Source organism: Sinohyriopsis cumingii, chromosome 14 (genome assembly GCF_028554795.1).
Source record: "Sinohyriopsis cumingii isolate HCF-2022 chromosome 14, ASM2855479v2, whole genome shotgun sequence".
In the NCBI taxonomy this organism is placed as follows: domain Eukaryota; kingdom Metazoa; phylum Mollusca; class Bivalvia; order Unionida; family Unionidae; genus Sinohyriopsis; species Sinohyriopsis cumingii.
Window position 1 is genome coordinate 33,711,578 of NC_142974.1, and position 19,512 is coordinate 33,731,089.

At 35.4% G+C, this 19,512-nt stretch overlaps 2 protein-coding genes across 4 annotated transcripts in view; one reads left to right on the forward strand and one right to left on the reverse strand.

Moving 5' to 3' along the window:
• Nucleotides 1-11,250, reverse strand: part of LOC149783540 (uncharacterized) — a 52,413-nt gene extending 41,163 nt beyond the window's left edge. For both annotated transcript variants that reach the window (XR_016413623.1, XM_089931801.1), the window contains exons 1-2: nt 11,115-11,250; nt 5,484-5,882 (exon numbers count right to left, since the gene is read on the reverse strand). Coding sequence is in view for 1 of the 2 variants with exons in the window: in XM_089931801.1 (XP_089787927.1) it covers nt 5,484-5,801 (318 nt within the window). In the remaining variant the exon portion in view is untranslated. The remainder of the gene's footprint in view (nt 1-5,483; nt 5,883-11,114) is intronic.
• A 248-nt stretch (nt 11,251-11,498) lies between these two features.
• Nucleotides 11,499-19,512, forward strand: part of LOC149783541 (E3 ubiquitin-protein ligase RNF19A-like) — a 56,055-nt gene continuing 48,041 nt past the window's right edge. For both annotated transcript variants that reach the window (XM_089931802.1, XM_089931803.1), the window contains exon 1: nt 11,499-11,616. The gene's annotated coding sequence lies outside the window, so the exon portion shown is untranslated. The remainder of the gene's footprint in view (nt 11,617-19,512) is intronic.

Consider the following 19,512-nt stretch of genomic DNA (forward strand, 5'->3'; position numbering starts at 1 on the left):
TTATATTGGTTGAAAAAATAAATTCTTTTGAGGTGAAAGAAGGAAAAATATCCTTTTCAAAAGAAAATGCCAACCCAATACACTTTAAATTTAAATGGTCAGTCCCTGAAGGATGATGAAATATGTTTTGTTATAAAGGTATTTTTAAAATCTAATTTGCATTCTCACTAATTATAATTGTTTATAAACTAACAAACACATGATCTACCTAACCATGGTATAGCCATACACATCATCTACCAAAATCATGGTATAGCCATACACATCATCTACCAAAACCATGGTATAGCCATACACATCATCTACCAAAACCATGGTATAGCCATACACATCATCTACCAAAACCATGGTATAGCCATACACATCATCTACCAAAATCATGGTAGTGCCATACACATCATCTACCAAAATCATGGTAGTGCCATACACATCATCTACCAAAATCATGGTAGTGCCATACACATCATCTACCAAAATCATGGTAGTGCCATACACATCATCTACCAAAATCATGGTAGTGCCATACACATCATCTACCAAAATCATGGTAGTGCCATACACATCATCTACCAAAATCATGGTAGTGCCATACACATCATCTACCAAAATCATGGTAGTGTCATACACATCATCTACCAAAATCATGGTAGTGCCATACACATCATCTACCAAAATCATGGTAGTGCCATACACATCATCTACCAAAATCATGGTAGTGCCATACACATGATCGACCAAATCCATGGGGCAAACACAAGATCTACCAAAACCATGGGACAGATAAATAATCTACCAAACCATGAGGCAAACACATAATCTACCAAACCATGGGACAGACAAATACATGATCTACCAAACCATGGTATAGCCATACACATGAACTACCAAATCATGGTACAGCCATGTCGCAGAATAGAAACCGAGTGGGTTTTTGGACTAAGTGAATAAGACAAACACAGGTGAGAAAGATAGAAATTTATTAAATGAATTAATAAAGAAAAATATATGATGTAAAAATATAATGATTCTCTCACGCTCTCAACATACGATTGACTCAAATCACTCTACACAACATTCACACATTGAAAATAAACCAAAACTATGAAATCAATATATGAAGTACAGATCCAAGAAACCTCATGGACTGCAGATACGCTTCAAACAGTATTTTACACTACAAGAAAGACTCACATAATCTCAAATATGAACTCTGATTAAGATTCAAAATAATCTTATGAAAAACAACTAAGATTCAAAATAATCTTATGAACACAACTAAGATTCAAAATAATCTTATGAACACAACTAAGATTCAAAATAATCTTATGAACACAACTAAGATTCAAAATAATCTTATGAACACAACTAAGATTCAAAATAATCTTATGAACACAACTAAGATTCAAAATAATCGCATGAACACAACTAAGATTCAAAATAATCTTATGAACACAACTACGATTCAAATTAATCCTATGAGCATAAAAATGCAATTGGAACAATAATTGAACCAAACATATGCTTCTAGACCCCTTGTACAGTCACATGATTCCTTGGGTTGGCCCACACTCTTACTGGCCATTTGCACCCTTTATGGATCCACCACATGTACAGTCATACGTATACACACGTACAGACAGCATACAGCACCCTTTTGAATTTGCTACGTGTACATTCGTGGCACAGACATACGTACAAACATACATACTTATCGACAGCATGCAGCCTTAAATACTCTGGAAACTCCAGATAGCTCTAAACAACTTTAGACAGCTTCAGACATCTCTAGTAAATTCTAGTCAGCTCTAGTCATAGTCACAGTCACAACCCCAGTGACAGTCACAATCACAGTGACAGTCACAATCAGCCCTATGGCTGGAGAACAAAGGACAGCGTACACTCCTTGACGTGATCCAAAACGACCAGTCTCGGTTCACAAATCGATCTTACTTAAATCCATAGGAGAGTGAGCAAAAGTCAGGGTAAAATACCAGTGCATATCATGTTATCAACGTCCCTTCATCGAAAGTAATTTCTGGCGAGGTACATGTTAATACAGTCACTTACCTGGAAAAACACTTATTCACCCTAGATAACGTTGTACGCATGTACAACAAGAAATAGTCAAATAGTTCTAAGGCAAAACCAAGTTATTTTTTTGCCTAATTCTGTGACAAGCCATACATATGAACTACCAAATCATGGTATAGCCATACACATGAACTACCAAATAATGGTATAGCCATACACACGAACTACCAAATCATGGTATAGCCATACACACGAACTACCAAGTCATGGTATAGCCATATACATGAACTACCAAATCATGGTATAGCCATACACATAAACTTCCAAATCATGGTATATCCATACACATGAATTACCAAATCATGGTATGGCCATACACACGAACTACCAAATCATGGTATAGCCATACACATGAACTACAAAATCATGGTATAGCCATATACATGAACTACCAAATCATGGTATAGCCATACACATGAACTTCCAAATCATGGTATAGCCATACACACACAGTTAGTAACATGCTTCTTCTAAAATTTTCAAGATAAAAAAATCATATTTTTCAAGGTGCATTCTTACATTAATTTTGAAGACTATATAAAGAAACTGTATGTAAACACAAGTTAATACTTACTGTTACTTCATATGTGGAACATTTTTTGCAAATTGATTTCTTTTAAAAAACATGAAGTCAAGATTATGATCACTGATATCATTCCCATTAATACTAAACATCCTACATCTGGGCATTAGAATAACATACAGTCACTGAACAGTGTTTCACAATAGGCTATCCATGGCGGCCAGTATTATTGGTGGAGGAAAAACCCAAGGAAACCCAGGAAAGAACCACCGACCCATGAGAAGCTACTGGCAAGCTTTCTCACATACCCACATTGGCCGAATCTGAGACTCAAACCCACGCAGACAGAGGTGAGATGGCAGTGATCCGTAACTGTAAGCGCTTTAGACCACTCAGCCCCTCATTTTACAATGTTTACACTACACTATTTAAAGAGCTGAAAATATTTTAGAGTGAATTTTTCAGTTTTTGTAGCTTATCCTCAAACTGTTTTTCAAGAGCTCTAAGTTCAGCAATTTTGTCCTTAACACTTTTCCTCAAACTAATTGATGTCACAATAAACAAAATTTTCCTTTAGGTCTCCGCTTTCAATGCATAGTCATCAGCAGCAGCTGTCATTGTCTCAAGGTCTTTTTCAGCACCAGCCTGTCTCCTTTACCCACCCCCAAACAACAAAAAAGTAACAATGACATCTTTTTTTGTATTATCACTTATTTAAAAACAGCATCTGCATATTGAACTATTTCATATTAGATATATTAAAATTTCTCTCGGCTTAGCTGTAGTCTATATTTTTAGATTCATCATTTTCATTTCCTATTTCCACTCAATCGAAATACAGAACCAGATCAAACTAATTTCATAATTAAGACTACACAGAGTTACTATATTAAAACTTGAATCTCTGTGTTCACATACTTCTTTCATCAAAAATCAGTTCATGTTGAAGGCCATATTAGCCACCATTATCAGAGCTTGGTGTTTTTTTTTTCTCCAGGTGCATGTCACCATAAAGCACTTTCTCCCATTGCATGCAACTCTTTCTGGCATAATGGGCATTTTGTAAAGCTTTCTGAGAAAGATCTCATAATCCAAACTTAATTTTTGTTTTTCTCTAGCCACCAAGGTTGGAATTGGCAGCCAGCCATTTCCAAGCGTACAAACAATTCAAATTTAAACCATTGCTACATTCAGGCTTCATACAAATGGAAGTTCAAAATGTATGACTTCATAGTGGCCTGGAGTAGCAGAAATTTCCCTTCTGGCAAAAACATAGCGAGAGATCTTTTATTTTTCCCTTTTTTATATTTAAATCTGTAAGATGAAAACTATTTATTAATTCCTTCTAGTTTCATGAAAATCAAAACTTTTCAAGGTACCCAGATAATATTTTGAATTTTCAAGGTGTTTTCAAGGTCTTGAGGTGTCAAATTCAATTTTCAAGGCTTTTCAAGGTTTTCAAAGTCCCTTATGGACCCTGTACACATGAACTACCAAATCATGTTGCAGACAAACAAATGATATAACAAACCAAGGTATAGCCAAACACATGACATACCAAACCATGGCAGAGACAAATACATGATCTATCAAACCCAGTACAAACACATGATCTACCCAACCATGATATAGACAAATACTTGATCTACAAAACCATGGTACAGACAAATTATGAAAGTAAACCATGGTATAGCCTTACACATGATCTACCAAACCATGGTACAGACAAACAAATGATCTACCAAACCATGGTACAGCTAGCCACACACATGATCTACCAAACCATGCTATATCCAAGCACATGATCTATCAAATCATGGTAAAGCCAAACACATGATCTACCAAACCATGGTATAGCCAAATACATGACCATAACCAAACCATGATATATTCAAAATATTTACAAATTTGATGATTATGTGCAAATAATAATACTTTGGAAAGGTAATAAAGATACAATGCTAAGTTTTATGGTTTTTTTCTTTCAACCCATATTATCATACATTTGATAGACCAATTCAACCCATATTATCATACATTTCGATTGACCAATGCAACCCATATTATCATACATTTGATAGACCAATTCAACCCATATTGTTGTACATTTGATAGACCAATTCAACCCATATTGTTGTACATTTGATAGACCAATTCAACCCATATTGTTGTACATTTGATAGACCAATTCAACCCATATTGTCATACATCTGTTAAACCCATTCAACCCATATTGTAATACATTTGATAAACCAATTCAAGTTCAATGGTTAAAATTTTCTCACAGTTGCCATAGCAGTACATCTTATATATGGAATCATTTTGTAACTACATCCATATCTGATGTGTGGGACCAAGTCTGATACCATTTTGTGGCACCATATCTGATGTGTGGGACCATTTCTGATACTGGTATGTAGACCATGTCTGATGTGTGGGACCAAGTCTGATACCAGTTTATGGCACCTTGCCTGATGTGTGGGACCATGTCTGATGTGTGGGACCATATCTGATACTGGTATGTGGGACATGTCTGATGTGTGGGACCATTTCTGATACTGGTATGTAGACCATGTCTGATGTGTGGGACCATGTCTTATACTGGTATGTGGGACATGTCTGATGTGTAGGACCATTTCTGATACCAGTATGTGGGACCATGTCTGATGTGGGACCATGTCTGATACTGGTATGTGGGACCATGTCTGATGTGTGGGACCATGTGTGATACCAGTATGTGGGACCATGACTGATGTGTGGGAAAGGCATTATAGTGAGGGTTAGTGGCAAACAACAGTATACTCTGATGATAAGTATAAATACTTGTACTACAATTCTGCTGAATTTAGAAATAAATAGAAAGACTAACCTTGCTATATAAACACTGAAACACATTGTCCTTGTAAGGCATGTAAAATCTGGCTTGTGAAGGAAGCACGCCATGGGGTACCAGTAAACTGGAGTTCCATTTCATCTGTTCATCTTCTAATGGAACACGTTTGTCATTTAGTATATTTTCTGAGTGGTCAATCAGGTCTAGATCCTTTATAACAACTTTCTCAGAGTGTGACAATCTTTGAGATAGGTTGAGCACTTTGAATGAAAACAACTGAAAGATGAGGAAAATAACTGTTGCTGAAACAAGGACAATCAGAATTCTCCTTCTTCGTCTAAAAATTTGGATCATTGTGATGTTACCAAACTCATTGTGGGGGGATTGACATTAATAGATTTCAATGGTCATCTTTGATGAACTCTTATGGGTTGCCTGAAAAACAAATTTAAACCAGTATTACATTTTGATATTAGTAAATAAGCATCCACTCTTCACTTGAACATTTAAATACTCTTCACTTAAACATTTAAATACTCTTCACTTGAACATTTAAATACTCTTCACAACTGCACCTGATGTACTGCATATACCTATATAGGTATTAAGTTCAAACAAGACAGACATTCATCTGCCAAAGTTCTCATTACTTCAAACAAACTGCATAGACCTGGATCTGCCAGTGCATTATACAACAGCAGATCTGGATCTATGCATTTTGCAGTAGGACCCAATTAAGATATGATCATATGCTGTAATATCAGCACACAAATCCTTGTGGATGAAATTCAAGAGAAATGATCCTTCATTAATATATGTTTTGGTCTTGGTATGATGCCCTGAGAGTGAAGCAACTAAAAACTGATCTAAAATGTAATGATGTATTCAAATTTGATTTTATGCCACAAACATCGGATGAAAATCATGGGATTTATGCTTTACTTGCCTCACAAGGTGATTCCATAACTCCAAAACACAATACTGAACTATTCTGATGTAGGTTTAATATTCACTTTCTGTTAATGGCATTACCAAGCTTTTTTATGAAATTTGTTGGACACACTGTACATGATTAAATTAACAATGACCCCTCATACACTGTTCATTAAAAAAATTATTAAGAGATTAATGTCAATTCTCATCAGCATTGTTTTTAAGACAGGAAGGATTACATTTGACAGATATGGATCCAGCATTGCACATAAGACCCCATGGGCAGGGGACACTGTATATCCCATCCACCAAATTATAGGGATCCCATGGACAGGGTAAACTGCATATCCCACCCTTCAAATTATAGGGATCCCATGGGCAGGGTAAACTGCATATCCCACCCTCCAAATTATAGGGATCCCATGAACAGGTTGTACTGCCAATCCCACCTTCCAAATTACAGGGATCCCATGGGCAGGGGAAACTGCACATCCCACTCTCCATATTATAGGATCCCATGGGCAGGGAACACTGCATACCCAACCCTCCAAATTATAGGGATCCCATGGGCAGGGGACACTGCATATCCACCCTCCAAATTATAGAAGCACAACATTTTATGGGGGAAAATTACAAGAATAATGAATATAATAATTTAACCTCCAAAGTATGTAACACTAACAACCATCAAATACTTTACAATGTATCTTGGCCAACTACCACAAACTTTTAACATCCTCAGTGCCTGATACATTGTTTTAAAAAAGATATTTATTGCAATCATAAAGATTTATCACCTTTTGTGACTTAGGGCCTTGCTAGTGCCAACAAACATGGATGGATATCCACTACAGAAAAGCTGTAAGCACATTTTCATTTTTTCAGATGAAAAAAGTGCCCAGTGGGGCACAGAGGGTTAAGATTTGGGGGACACAGGATGAAAACTTGTGGTAAATTGGCAATTCCATACTCATTGTGCATAACTGTGATGATTTTAGTATAGCTCAGGGTCACATTTTGTCCCAAGAAAAACTTGTAAGTAAGTGAGTATAATGAGTAGCAGTGTAAACTAGTAGACAAAATTACTATGACACCAAAAAGGATTGGAAATGTCAGTTTCAGTAAATCTCATTTTCATCCAAAACTGGGAAGAAAAGAAAAAAAGTGAAAAAAAAAAACAATTTGTATTCAAAATACAACTTGAGAAAACAGTTTCAAACAACTGTTCAAATACTGGAATAGTATCGTCCTTTTTAGTTTACTTAACATTTTTAAAACAGATTTTCAACAGAAAAAAAATTAATTACTTTGACATCACTGATCATTCACCAAGTGGTGTAACAAAACTGATCTGTTACTATCATATTCACAAGGGTGCATTCATATGTCAATGTCTAGACTAATATTGCAGCTTTTTATATAGACAATGATGTACTGTATCCAAAATATGGAGTTTTAAAGTAATACAAGCTATATAGTGTCCATCTGAGGGCAACTCTGGGTAAGAATGTACAAATCTTCAGATCATCCATTTCCATCTGCATGTTTGGACTTCTTGGGAAATGGGTTTCTGAGCAGTACAGTGTTTGAGATAGTGGAAGGCCAAAAGATATTGAGAATTTTGTGCAGGCATCTGTTCTGGAACACTTCTGATTTATTTATGACTTATGCTTTTGGTAATTTTCCAAGATCCTGCTCCATATATACCAGTAGTAAGGAACTCAGGACATAGTTCTTTAAAAGCCTGATCTTATTCTTCATAATAATGCTTCTGTTCCTCCGTGTAATTCTGAGAGCTGCAAATGCTTGTCTGGCTTTGGAAATTCCTGTATGTATGTCTTTTTCTGCATCTCCATTGTCATTTTGTAGCCCTGACAGATGAAGTTTTCTATTTCTTCAACTTCCTATCCATTCAGCCTGATTGATGTGTTTGTTCTATCATTCTGTTGTTAATGCTCATGAGATTAGCCTTTCTGGTCTGGGATTTCCATTAGATTTAAAGTCTGAGAGTGAGAAGCCAAAGTGTGTAGAGGGCTTGGGGGATAACCTCCCCGTATGGTGATTCAGCTTTTTTTTTTTAAAGTAGCCAGGTGAAAAGTAAAAGTAGCCAGGTAAATCACATGGCTCCAAGCTGATCAGGAAAGCCTTAATGGTGCTGGTATGCAGTCGAAGTTTGCTTGCTATGTTTGCACAGTCATCAGTCGCGGTTTGCATGTTCTTGTGTCGAAGTGAGAATAGTGCAATGTCATCAGCAACAGCCAGATCCTCCAGGAGGATGGTAAGCGTACAGTGAATCCCTCTTTTTTCCTGAATGACCACACCCTTGATGATCCAGTCAAGCATGAATAAAAGGGAAGACAATATGCATGGATTTAATGCCATGGGTCAAAAGAAGAGGGTTTTTAGTTACTATCTGCATACCTAGATCAGTCAAAATAATAATAACAATAATAATGAGGACTTTGTATAGCATCTAATCTTTAGAAGCTCTAAGCGCTTTACAACATTAGACAACACCTATAAGATACAAAAAACATATAATGATATGATTACAAAAACAAACACCATGCAATTAGAAAACATTAAAAACATGCTGAGAATATTTAAGGTAGGAAATATTAGGTCTCTAAGTTTGTTCTTGCAGTTGAAATAAGTGAGTTTTTAGAACCCTCTTGAATGTGATCACTGTCTTTGTGTCTAAGTTCAGAGGGCAATTCATTCCACATTGCTGGGCCCTGGTATGCAAAAGAACGCTGTCCATATGCCTTTGTTTTCATAGTGGGAATAATGAGTATACGATTGTCAGAAGAGGAGTGTAAGTATCTTGCTGGTGTGTACACATGGGTGAGGTCGGATAGTTATGTTGGACTAGAGTCCGACAGTGAAAGGTAGCACAGAGAACAAATTTTGTGTTTGATTCTGGATCGAATGGATAGCCAGTGTAGGGTACAGAGCAACGGGGAGGTGTGCTCTGATTGTGGTACTCAAAGTATGATCCGAGCAGCTGTGTTTTGAACTTTTTGAAGTTTCTGGAGTAGGTATTGAGATGAACCAGACAGAAATGATTTACAATAGTCCAGTCTTGAAAGTACTAATGAACACACAAGTGTTTTAGTGACATTAACTTAAAGATATTTGCAAAATGAGCTGATGCGTCTCAGCTCAAGATATGCAGCCTTGCATATCTTCATGATATATTGGTGCAATGTGAGAGTACTGTCCAGAGTATCACCTAGGTTTCATATTGAGTGTGTTAATTTAATGTTGGTGCTGCTGATATTTATTGTGATATTTATTGTTTGAGGTAAAGAATGTGAATGAGAAAGTCTTTGTGTTGTGATCAGAATGGCCTCAGTTTTATCATCATTCATCTGCAGTTTGTTACATGTCATCCATGATTTCACTTCAGAAATGCACCTCTCTACACCTTGGATGGTAGCATCAACTTCAGTTGGGTGGCTAGATTTGTATATTTGGGTGTCATCAGCGTACAATTGGTGAGACAATGGATGATGATCTATGACACTTGAGAGTGGCTGAGTGTACAGAATGAAGAGAACAGGTCCAAGAACAGACTCCTGTGGAACACCATAACATAGATCAACTGGGCTGGAGTGTATTCCATATGCAGATACAATTTGTGTCCTGTTGACCAAGTAGGACTTGAACAACAGTAAGGCTGTATCATGAATGCCAAAAACATGCTGGAGATGGTGAAGTAATATATCATGGTCTATTGTGTCAAATGCTGCAGACAAATCAATGAGGGTAAGGACTGTAATCTTTCCGCTATCCAACGCTGAGAGAATGTCATTAACTACTTTTAGAAGAGTAGTTTCAGTACTGTGGCAAGAGTGATATGCAGATTGTACATTGCTAAAAAGACTTTGAATTTAGATCAGATACAAGCTGGGATAGAACAACCTTTTTTTTAGATTTTTGATATGAATGGGAGATTAGAAACTGGGCGGTAGTTCTTTAAATTTTATGGTCTAGTGTTGGTTTCTTTAGCAGAGGCTTTATAATGGCAGTTTTGAAAAATGATGGAAATTCACCGTATGAGAGAGCTATTAATAACATCAGTTAGTGAAGGTAATACTGGATCTAAGCACTCAAGCAGCAGTGATGTTGGAATTGGATCAAGTTCACATGACTTTGGTGCACTCTTCATCAGGATTGTACGTACGAAATCCAGAGACAGGTTCAAATGCTGCTAATGGTTGCTGCTCAAATTCTGTATCCCAACTGTATGGTGATGACGAGTCAATTGAAATTGTGGTGTCAAGCTTGTTTCTAATGGTTTGTACTTTGTCACGGAAGAAATTAGCAAACATGTCTGGAAGGTCGACGGGAGAGAAGGTAGTTGGTAGTGGTGTAGATTTGTTCCTTGACGTTAGGTAGTTAGTAATCTCGAACAGCTCTTTGCAGCTGGAACTTTCCATGATCTTAGTAGTGTAGTGGGCTGATTTCGTTGCATGGACTATATTTGTGACATTCTTCTTAGCGGTTTCATATATTTATTAATTATCAGCGAGCGTCCGATAGTCATAACTGATGGGGAGGTAAACACAGCGTAAAACGTCAGTATGGAATACGGCCCAACAACGTCGGTCTCCACTGTTAGAAAGAAGACCTACTTCAGTACTTGAATTAAACTAACAGCAGCAACTTATTTACTGTTTAATCTGTCAAACATTATGTTTCTATTCGTATTAAATACGTGTATAACTGTACCTATTAAGTTCAAGCAACCAAAATTTTTTATTCAGCTATAACAACAATGTCACGTATTGCGTAAGCTGATACTACATAGTACAATTCCAATTCAATTCTCAGTTCTGCATGGAGGCTGCCATTTTGGCTACATGTGTCACATGATCAATATAGTCTGGTATACAGATTATACATTTTTTTTAAAACAAAAATATTAAACCAATTTAAATTCCTATTAATCTTTTAATTCAGATTGATATTTGAGACTAATTTCCGTAGAAGATTTTAATTTATGAAGAATATGACTTACATTTCCTATTTAATTATTTCCATCATGAAAGGAAGTGTATTAAACTGTTGAGCGGTTGGTATATTTCCGTATAATATCGGCCTTTTCCGGTCAATTGTCAACCATATTTGTTTAACGTAGCTGTAGGGCAGATACTTTCGATACGTAGTTGAAACTTCACTAAAATAGCAACATATGAACGTGAAGTGTGTACATTTTACATAAAGCTGATCGGTAAGTAGATCACGCTCGATTTGTCCCATTTTGTATGTCGTTTTGCTGGAAAAGGGAAGAACTTTTTCTCTGGTGACTTTGTACTCATAAACTTAAAAAACATTTTCAAGTTTACTTCAGTTTCCTGGAAGGGAAGAAAAGCTCGTACCTCTTCTTAGGATTGACATGTCATATCACATAGTTTAATTACCATATTCAGTCTTTAGCCAGTAAGTAACTATTGCTGTTAGGACACATTCAAAATACTATAAGTGGCAGTCTCGAACGTAGTCCTACATGTAAACACAGGGGTTCGTTACAAAGAAAATCAGGAGTTTAACATGTAACAATATAACACAAAATTACGAGTCTGCACCCCTCGGTAGTTCCATCCTAGGCCGATAAATCAGCCTTTCACCCGTGATGATATTGATTTTCGGGTGATGGGCTGATATCAGATTCATTAAAAGCTGCAATTATCTGCATACAAATTTGGTTTCTGACATCGGTGTACATCTTATACACTTGCTGGTATTTCTCGTGGCTGTGCAGCTACCATCGCAGAGGAGTCGTTTTGGTGACCTGTAGATTATATTTCCTGAGCAAATCATACATTTGGTGACGTAAATCCACCTGGAATGGCACAACCATCTGTCATGTGGCCATTTTGAATTTCACTCTTGATATGACTTGCCAATTAGGTTTGTCTAAAGTGTATGCGGGTTTGTTCTGGAATCATTTGCAAGCAGCAAAATTGCATATTTTAATGAACAGGTGACATCAGACCCACAACATCGTCCATCAGTGTCAACACAGATTTGTGGGGTTGATTTATCGGACTAGTTCCAACCCTGCTAGTTTATCCTAATTGCGTCTGTTAACTTCCATTTTATGCCAGTCATAATCAAGATTAGTTCAATTTTCAAAACCGCTTAATACACTGTGTTCAGTTTGTGACGTATTGGAGAAAATTGAACAATTGTTTACTGATTTGTTATGTCTGGACAAGAAATACTCTGGCCATTTGCTTTCGGATAGTCTGTGATTTCACCATTGACCAAAAGTTAATATCAGAACAGGCTCAAGTCTGTAGTTCAGCGCTAAATACAAGCAGATGATAGCAAGGAAATAAATGGATGAAGTTATTTGCCATTGTAAAATAAGCACAATAGCATAGATAATGCTAATTATCAAAATGTTATAATATGTTAAATACCAAATTTCATGAACAGTTCATAAAAGTTCACACATGCATTAACATATTTGTAAACTATGATGAACGAAGTTTCTCATAAATGATTCTTGACTAAAAAAAAGTTATACCACAAACTCACAAATACCTATAGTAACATTTCATCCTGAATCATAAAATAACATTTAATGTGGGGTTTTAAAAGAGTATAAAATGCAACATATTATTGTAAAAGTGGTATTTAATTTCAGATAAATTTATAATATGAAGCAAAGAATATGTAAATTGAGAAGCGATATTCCTTTTTAACTCTTGCCAACACTTTTTGTATGTTCTGTATTTTTCCTTTAAAAATTGTTCAAGAACTACTGGGGCAGTTGTGTTAATTCAACTGTTGAAGCATTATTTGACTCTTATCATCAAGGGGCTGTCTTTGGGGTTTCTCTTGACTTGACCGACCCATCCAATGTCACTAGTGAATGTCTCCATCTTCAGCTTGAAATGTTTCATCTGATTACTGTTTGGATCTTTGCTGCAGCAGTCACTATTTAATATCTCTAAGATCTTGGCTATAGGCTTCTCCAGTTTTCAAATTTTCTTCCTTAAACCCCAATCTTCTAATAATTTGACTTTTCTTCTGTCAGATCTGAAAGAAAGATAAAATTAGTTAATTACAGATAACCTATGATCAACATTGTCTTAAGCTTTTAGCACATTATTATTATATCCCACTTTATTTACTGGAACAATTATGATTTTACTCAAAATTATTTAATCCCATACACTTAATACATAGCTTACTGAGCATTTATATTATTGGAGAATTTTGTCACTAGTTGTATTTTAACTGAAGCTGAGTAGCTATTGGTACAGTGTGACCCCATGATAGCATGCTCTGTTATAACATGAATTTGGATCTAACACGGTTGTGCCGTGGTTCTTTTTTTTTATATACATGTATTTTTCCACACACAAAAAAAAATCTTTCTTAAAAGTACAGAAAAAACATAAAATGTTTATTATCATTTTGGGGAAGAGATTGCGCATGAATAATACAAGATGATCATGGCATTGCCCCTGAAATTTTTGTATTTATTTTTCTCATACTTGAAAAAATAGTTTTTACTTCTTAAAGTTATGAAAAATAAAGTGTAAAATGTTTATTCTAGGATCACATAGAGCTTCACCAATGTTGCAAACTGTGATTTTATTTTCCTTATTGGCAGCAAAATATAGCATCTGGCAATTTTTTTATTGGTGACATTGTTGGCTGTTTAAACTTGGTTTGGATTGGAGAAATTCAGAGGCCCCATGAAAGGAAGCTGCAGACATGATATAAAATGCACTGAAATTTATCTGTTGTTACATAAACCATTTCTTTGTCCATATTGACAAACCATCTCAACAGTGCATTGTTATATCATAGTCAGCTATGTTGACATCGAGTATGAGAACTGTAATTTGTGAGATATCTGCCTTTTTTGTTGTTGACATTTCTGTTAGCGGAGATCAGTTGGATGAGGCATTATCTCATAATGTATCTTTCGTGGGATTTTCAGCTGCTTGCTAGTAATTAATATATTTACATAGACTGACATTTGTGTGTGGATGGTAAGTTAAATTCCTCTGCTTTCCACACAGAATTAAATCCTTCAGAACACCCACATTTTCTGTACAAATCCTTGTCATCAGACCAGAACACCTGTGTCTCACTTGTCCATTGACCCTTTGTAAATTTTCTGATGCATGAGTGGAAGGCAGCATCACTCCACTACCATAAATATAATTAAAAAAACATATCTTACCTGTTTGTCTATTCAATAATAAGGGAGAAACTGTAACTACAGTTAACCAAACGATGGCCAATTCCTTTTTTAGAATATACCCAGACAAAATAGTTTGCTGAAATTTCGAAGAAAACATTACCTTTGAAGCACTGACTGTTATGAAAATATGCTAAGCAAATGAAAACAAAATCCGTCTCAATCATGCAATACAAATATTTTTTTATGTTGCCACCACAATAAGAAACGGGCATTTGTTTGGTTCTACAAAGCTGGGTTTTAGCGGTGACTTCAAAACACAAGCACCTTTCATCAAAGAAAGCTGACTACAGCAATCTTCATTAAAAACAAAGAACTTTCCTTTAAAGAAGTCAGTACCAAAGTTAAATAAAAGTAATGGAATCTGATGAATTTTTTCATTTTCCAACGTGACTGGAACACGTTTACTGTACCGTGAAAGTTTCCTTTTTGCAGACTTGGGACATACTGAAAAGTATATTTGCTTTATCATTCGTTATGTGATTGCGCTATGTTTTTCCACTGAGTTCAGACCTATATGACCTGTGACAAAATTACTGAATATTTTAAATCTGTGTGTGGCTTTTTTGATGAAATTACTTGTATTGTGGATTCAGTTTATGTGATGAGATTCGCAGGTGAGTACACTGTTGATACTCTATTCGTGCTATACATATGACATGTATATATAAACAGTATAATACGTATATGTACCAATCTGTGGTTCTCTAAATAAAGTAAAATATTATATATGTCTTCTCTGTTTTCACTACAGGTGTGTTTCACAAATTTACATGCATCAATTTAAAATGGTAACTTCCAATGAAGCACGTATTTTACCGCCTGTATTATTACCTCCCACCCTTCGCAATATTTTGGGGGTACATGCATCATTCTCTTCAGCTAACTGACCAGATTGCTTATAACATGGTTCAGTCTATAACACTGTAGGGTTCTATGGCCCCAGCTACTGTGTTATAGCTGGGTCACACTGTATTATCACAGGAGTCAGATGTTTCAATAAATAAAATATGACAATTTTGACAGCATCATCACACTACATAACCGTATCTGTACAGCATATATATTTTTTAGTACAGATACAGTTATTTCATGCTTCAAATTTTTTTGTTGCTGTTTTCTGTTGATAAAACGTCAGACTTGTGTGGTATAGGCCTTATTGTCACTAATGCATCCGCTCTGACTCCGCATGCAAATTCCGGTTTCATGACGTTATTTGTATCTGTATTGTGTACAATTTGACACATTAACTAGTTCATGTTTCTTTGATTTTATTTACCAAATTACTTCAGATACATGTAATAGAAATATTGATGTCGAAACAGAAAATGATAATGAACATCGAAATTCCTATCGTAGATGCAGTACCACGCCTTGTATTGAGATCGAAAAGGTGGGTATGATAATGTGATTTTCAAACATTCGAAGAGCAAGTTTAAATTGGGTCTGAAAAATCATATATCATTAATTTGGTTACAAATAATTCGATCTCATAAAAACCAATAAAATATCCACTGAAATAATCATGAATGACCAAGAAAAAAGATACCATAATTTTGATGATCCTGGCTGGGTATGCTTTTCCACCTAATTTTGCCTTCATGAAATCATTTCCTTCATATTCTTCATATTGCTTCTCTGCACTTCTGCTTACTTATAAGAAATGGTACTGAAAATATTCTTATCTGTCCATTCCATGGGAGTCCATGTTTTTTCTTCTAGGTTTTTAGTTGTTGCAAAACCTTTTGCATGCTCTTTTCACTGTGGGGCAAAGGAGGATCAGCTGCTGAAATCTTGCGCGTATTTTTTCAGTCCTCAAATCATGATAGTCATTTTTATTACATATTTTGGTTTTTACGTCAAATTGGCAGCCAGTGATTTTCTAAGTCAACAGAATATTCAGTTCATGACAAAAATGTACGAAAATGTTAGAACAAAGTCATTAAAAGCTTTTAAAGCAAGTACAATGTGTTCATGCTGGTCAGAAAATATTTCCCCATATTAATCCAGAACTACTCAAGTTAAGTACACAAGTACTGAATAAAAGATTATGAACATTTATGGTGTATCATCATTTTAAAAAAAAATATTCACCTTTATTTATTTTTCACTAATATTGTGAGAAGTTTGTATGTATTTATCATCAAAAAATAATTTGTGGAAATTGGGCAGTGATAATTGTTAACTTCCTTTTCTAAAGGGTATGGTGAGTCAGCTATCAAACACACAAGTGTGACTGTGCAAGAGTTTGTTTGTCGTGTGAATAATATCATCACCAGCTATCTGGTGACATTTCACCTTGCTACAGCACAACACTGGAATTATTTGGAATGTTTTCTCTAAAATTTGTTTTCATTATCATTTCCTGTTTTCATTTTTAGAAAGTAACATTTAGTCAGTACTTATAGCCAGTATTGTGCTGATGTACCATTTAACAGCATACATACAGTACTCATGAGAATAGAAACGCTTATTTGGTATTCCATTTCCCCTATGTTCCAGATGAAATGACAACAGAGGGAAGTGACGAAAATGATATGCCAATAATTTTAATGCATTTCTGAGGGCAAAATTGAAAAGAAACTTAATTATATGAGACAAGGAATTCTCATATCTACAGAAGTTAACGTGATACATATTTAAGTAAAACTGAAGAAAGGAAATGATAATAGTCAGTAAGATAATAGTAAACCTTATTAGTTTGGTTTGAAGCTGCTGATTTTATACCTTCGTATTGGATGGCCACTTTCATCACCTGGTGTTGCATGACACTGAGGGTACATGTAATTAATGGTCGCTAAGGTTTACAGAGGGCTTTACCTGAATGTTAAAATCGTAAACCCATGTTGCCCTGACTTTACTAACATGCATATTATTTCTGCCACGAGGGTCAGTTAATTCATTGATTACAGTACCCAGTAAAGAAAACGTTATTTCCTGTCCAATCACCCTCACTTTCTATTGAGAATACAGATAATATGTGTGTGTGTGTGTGTGAGTTGGATTTTTAACATAGCTTTAACAATTTTTCAGTTGTAATTACTTGAGTCATTGATTTTGTCGCATCTTAAATTGTCAGTAAAAATTAAGCACATCTTTATTTCTGCCAAAGTTCATAAGAAGTCTGAATTATCAGTTTTCCATGGCCATGTTTCATTGAGCCCAGCTTGTTGTTGAAAATTGGAGTAGAATGTTGTCTGAATTGCCCAAATTCGCTGTACTGTTGCAATGTGATACGAGTCTTTTTGGAACTGAAGATACTAATTACAGTGCTGATTTAATGAAGAAATAAAAATACGGTTTCATGCAGTACTTTGGGTGATATTTGATTGCAGTTTTGTCAAAATTTTGGTCAAATTGTGCAACCCTCTGTCCTAGGGATGATAAGAAAATGACCTGACATTGAAAAGCATATAAAAAATACTCAACTTCTGACCAGACAATAAAGTCACTCTTTAAGTTGAGGGTTTCACAGAGCAGTAATCCCATATGGGAATCTCATATGTGACAGAATTTGATGCACTGAAAAAAGAGGTATTACTTCAATAGAAATTGTTATTAATTTAACAAAGAAACAAAAGTTTAAGTTGTGTTTGTGTCATTTGCAAATAACAAGAGTGTAATATTGATTTTTACTTGATCATTAGCAAAACTTTTAAAAACTAATATTTTCAAGTATAAGGGCATTCCCAAGTTTATTCTGTCCGCATTGAGGGTGTCCAGATTAATTGCCATACTGATGCCCAGAATGATCTTTGATGGTCATGTTACTGAGAAATCACACCTGTAAACAGTATTCATAATAGTGCAGAGATCATCAGAACTATAACTGGCCAATTATGTTTTACCATATCCTCTATGTAACGTGTCATAAGTGTTATGTCCCAAAATGGATGAATATTATGTCAATCTTATAAGTTTCTGATAAATCTGATTAACTTGGGAGGAGAGTATATCTGTTGACTAATTCACAATACATATCAAAATAAGAAAGCACCAATGCAGTTTTCCAGAATAGTTTTCCAAAATTCTGTACATTGGTTTGGTGTTATATGAAATATTGGCAGCAACTGGAAAAATAGCTGACAGTGCTTGTGTAAGATGGTGTTTTTTTTTACATCTATATGATATTCATTTATGATAACATGGTGTCATGCAAGCACCATCTTCACTAACCAAAGTTCTGATATGTTAACCCTATCTACCACATTGGTGAATGGAGCAGATGTTTTTCCAGGTCTGTGAGTTTCATTGGATGCAGCAGCAAGCCACAGCATCCAATCAAAATTAAGTTTTTCATGCATGTTGGATTTTAAAATTTGCAGTCCATATCTTCTTCCTTAGCTTCAGTCCCAAATAAATATGTAGTATTATAATGAACAAATGAAACAAGGCAGATAATAACTGAGATGATTGTGATGTTACAACTTGAACAATTCTCACTGCCTTTACCTTGCCATTCTTTAATTTTTATGTGCAGCTCAAAGGAATCAAGAAGAAACAAGTGACCGTATTCCATAAACCTTTTTAATGAATGAACAAACAAACAAATTTTTCCAGATTTAGTATCACAATCCTTAAGTTCTGGACCTGGCGTTTCTTTGGTTACTATTGGCATTTTTCCTCCCACCGTCATGATACCATGTGCATAAAGCTAATTAAATAATATTCCATTGTATTCTTGACTTTCAGTCCTTGGGACTATCCTACACCATGAATCATTCCACAAACCTTGGTCCCATTGGCATTCTGTTTTTTTAATCAAAACTAGATGCATCTTCTAGCTTTTGTCAGCCAGTCTTGCAAGAACCATGGTTATCTGCAGCCATGTGCTTGGCATAAAAAGAAATTGTGCAAAGTTGCTATAAAGTTTACGTGATAATGAGTTGAAAACGAATATGA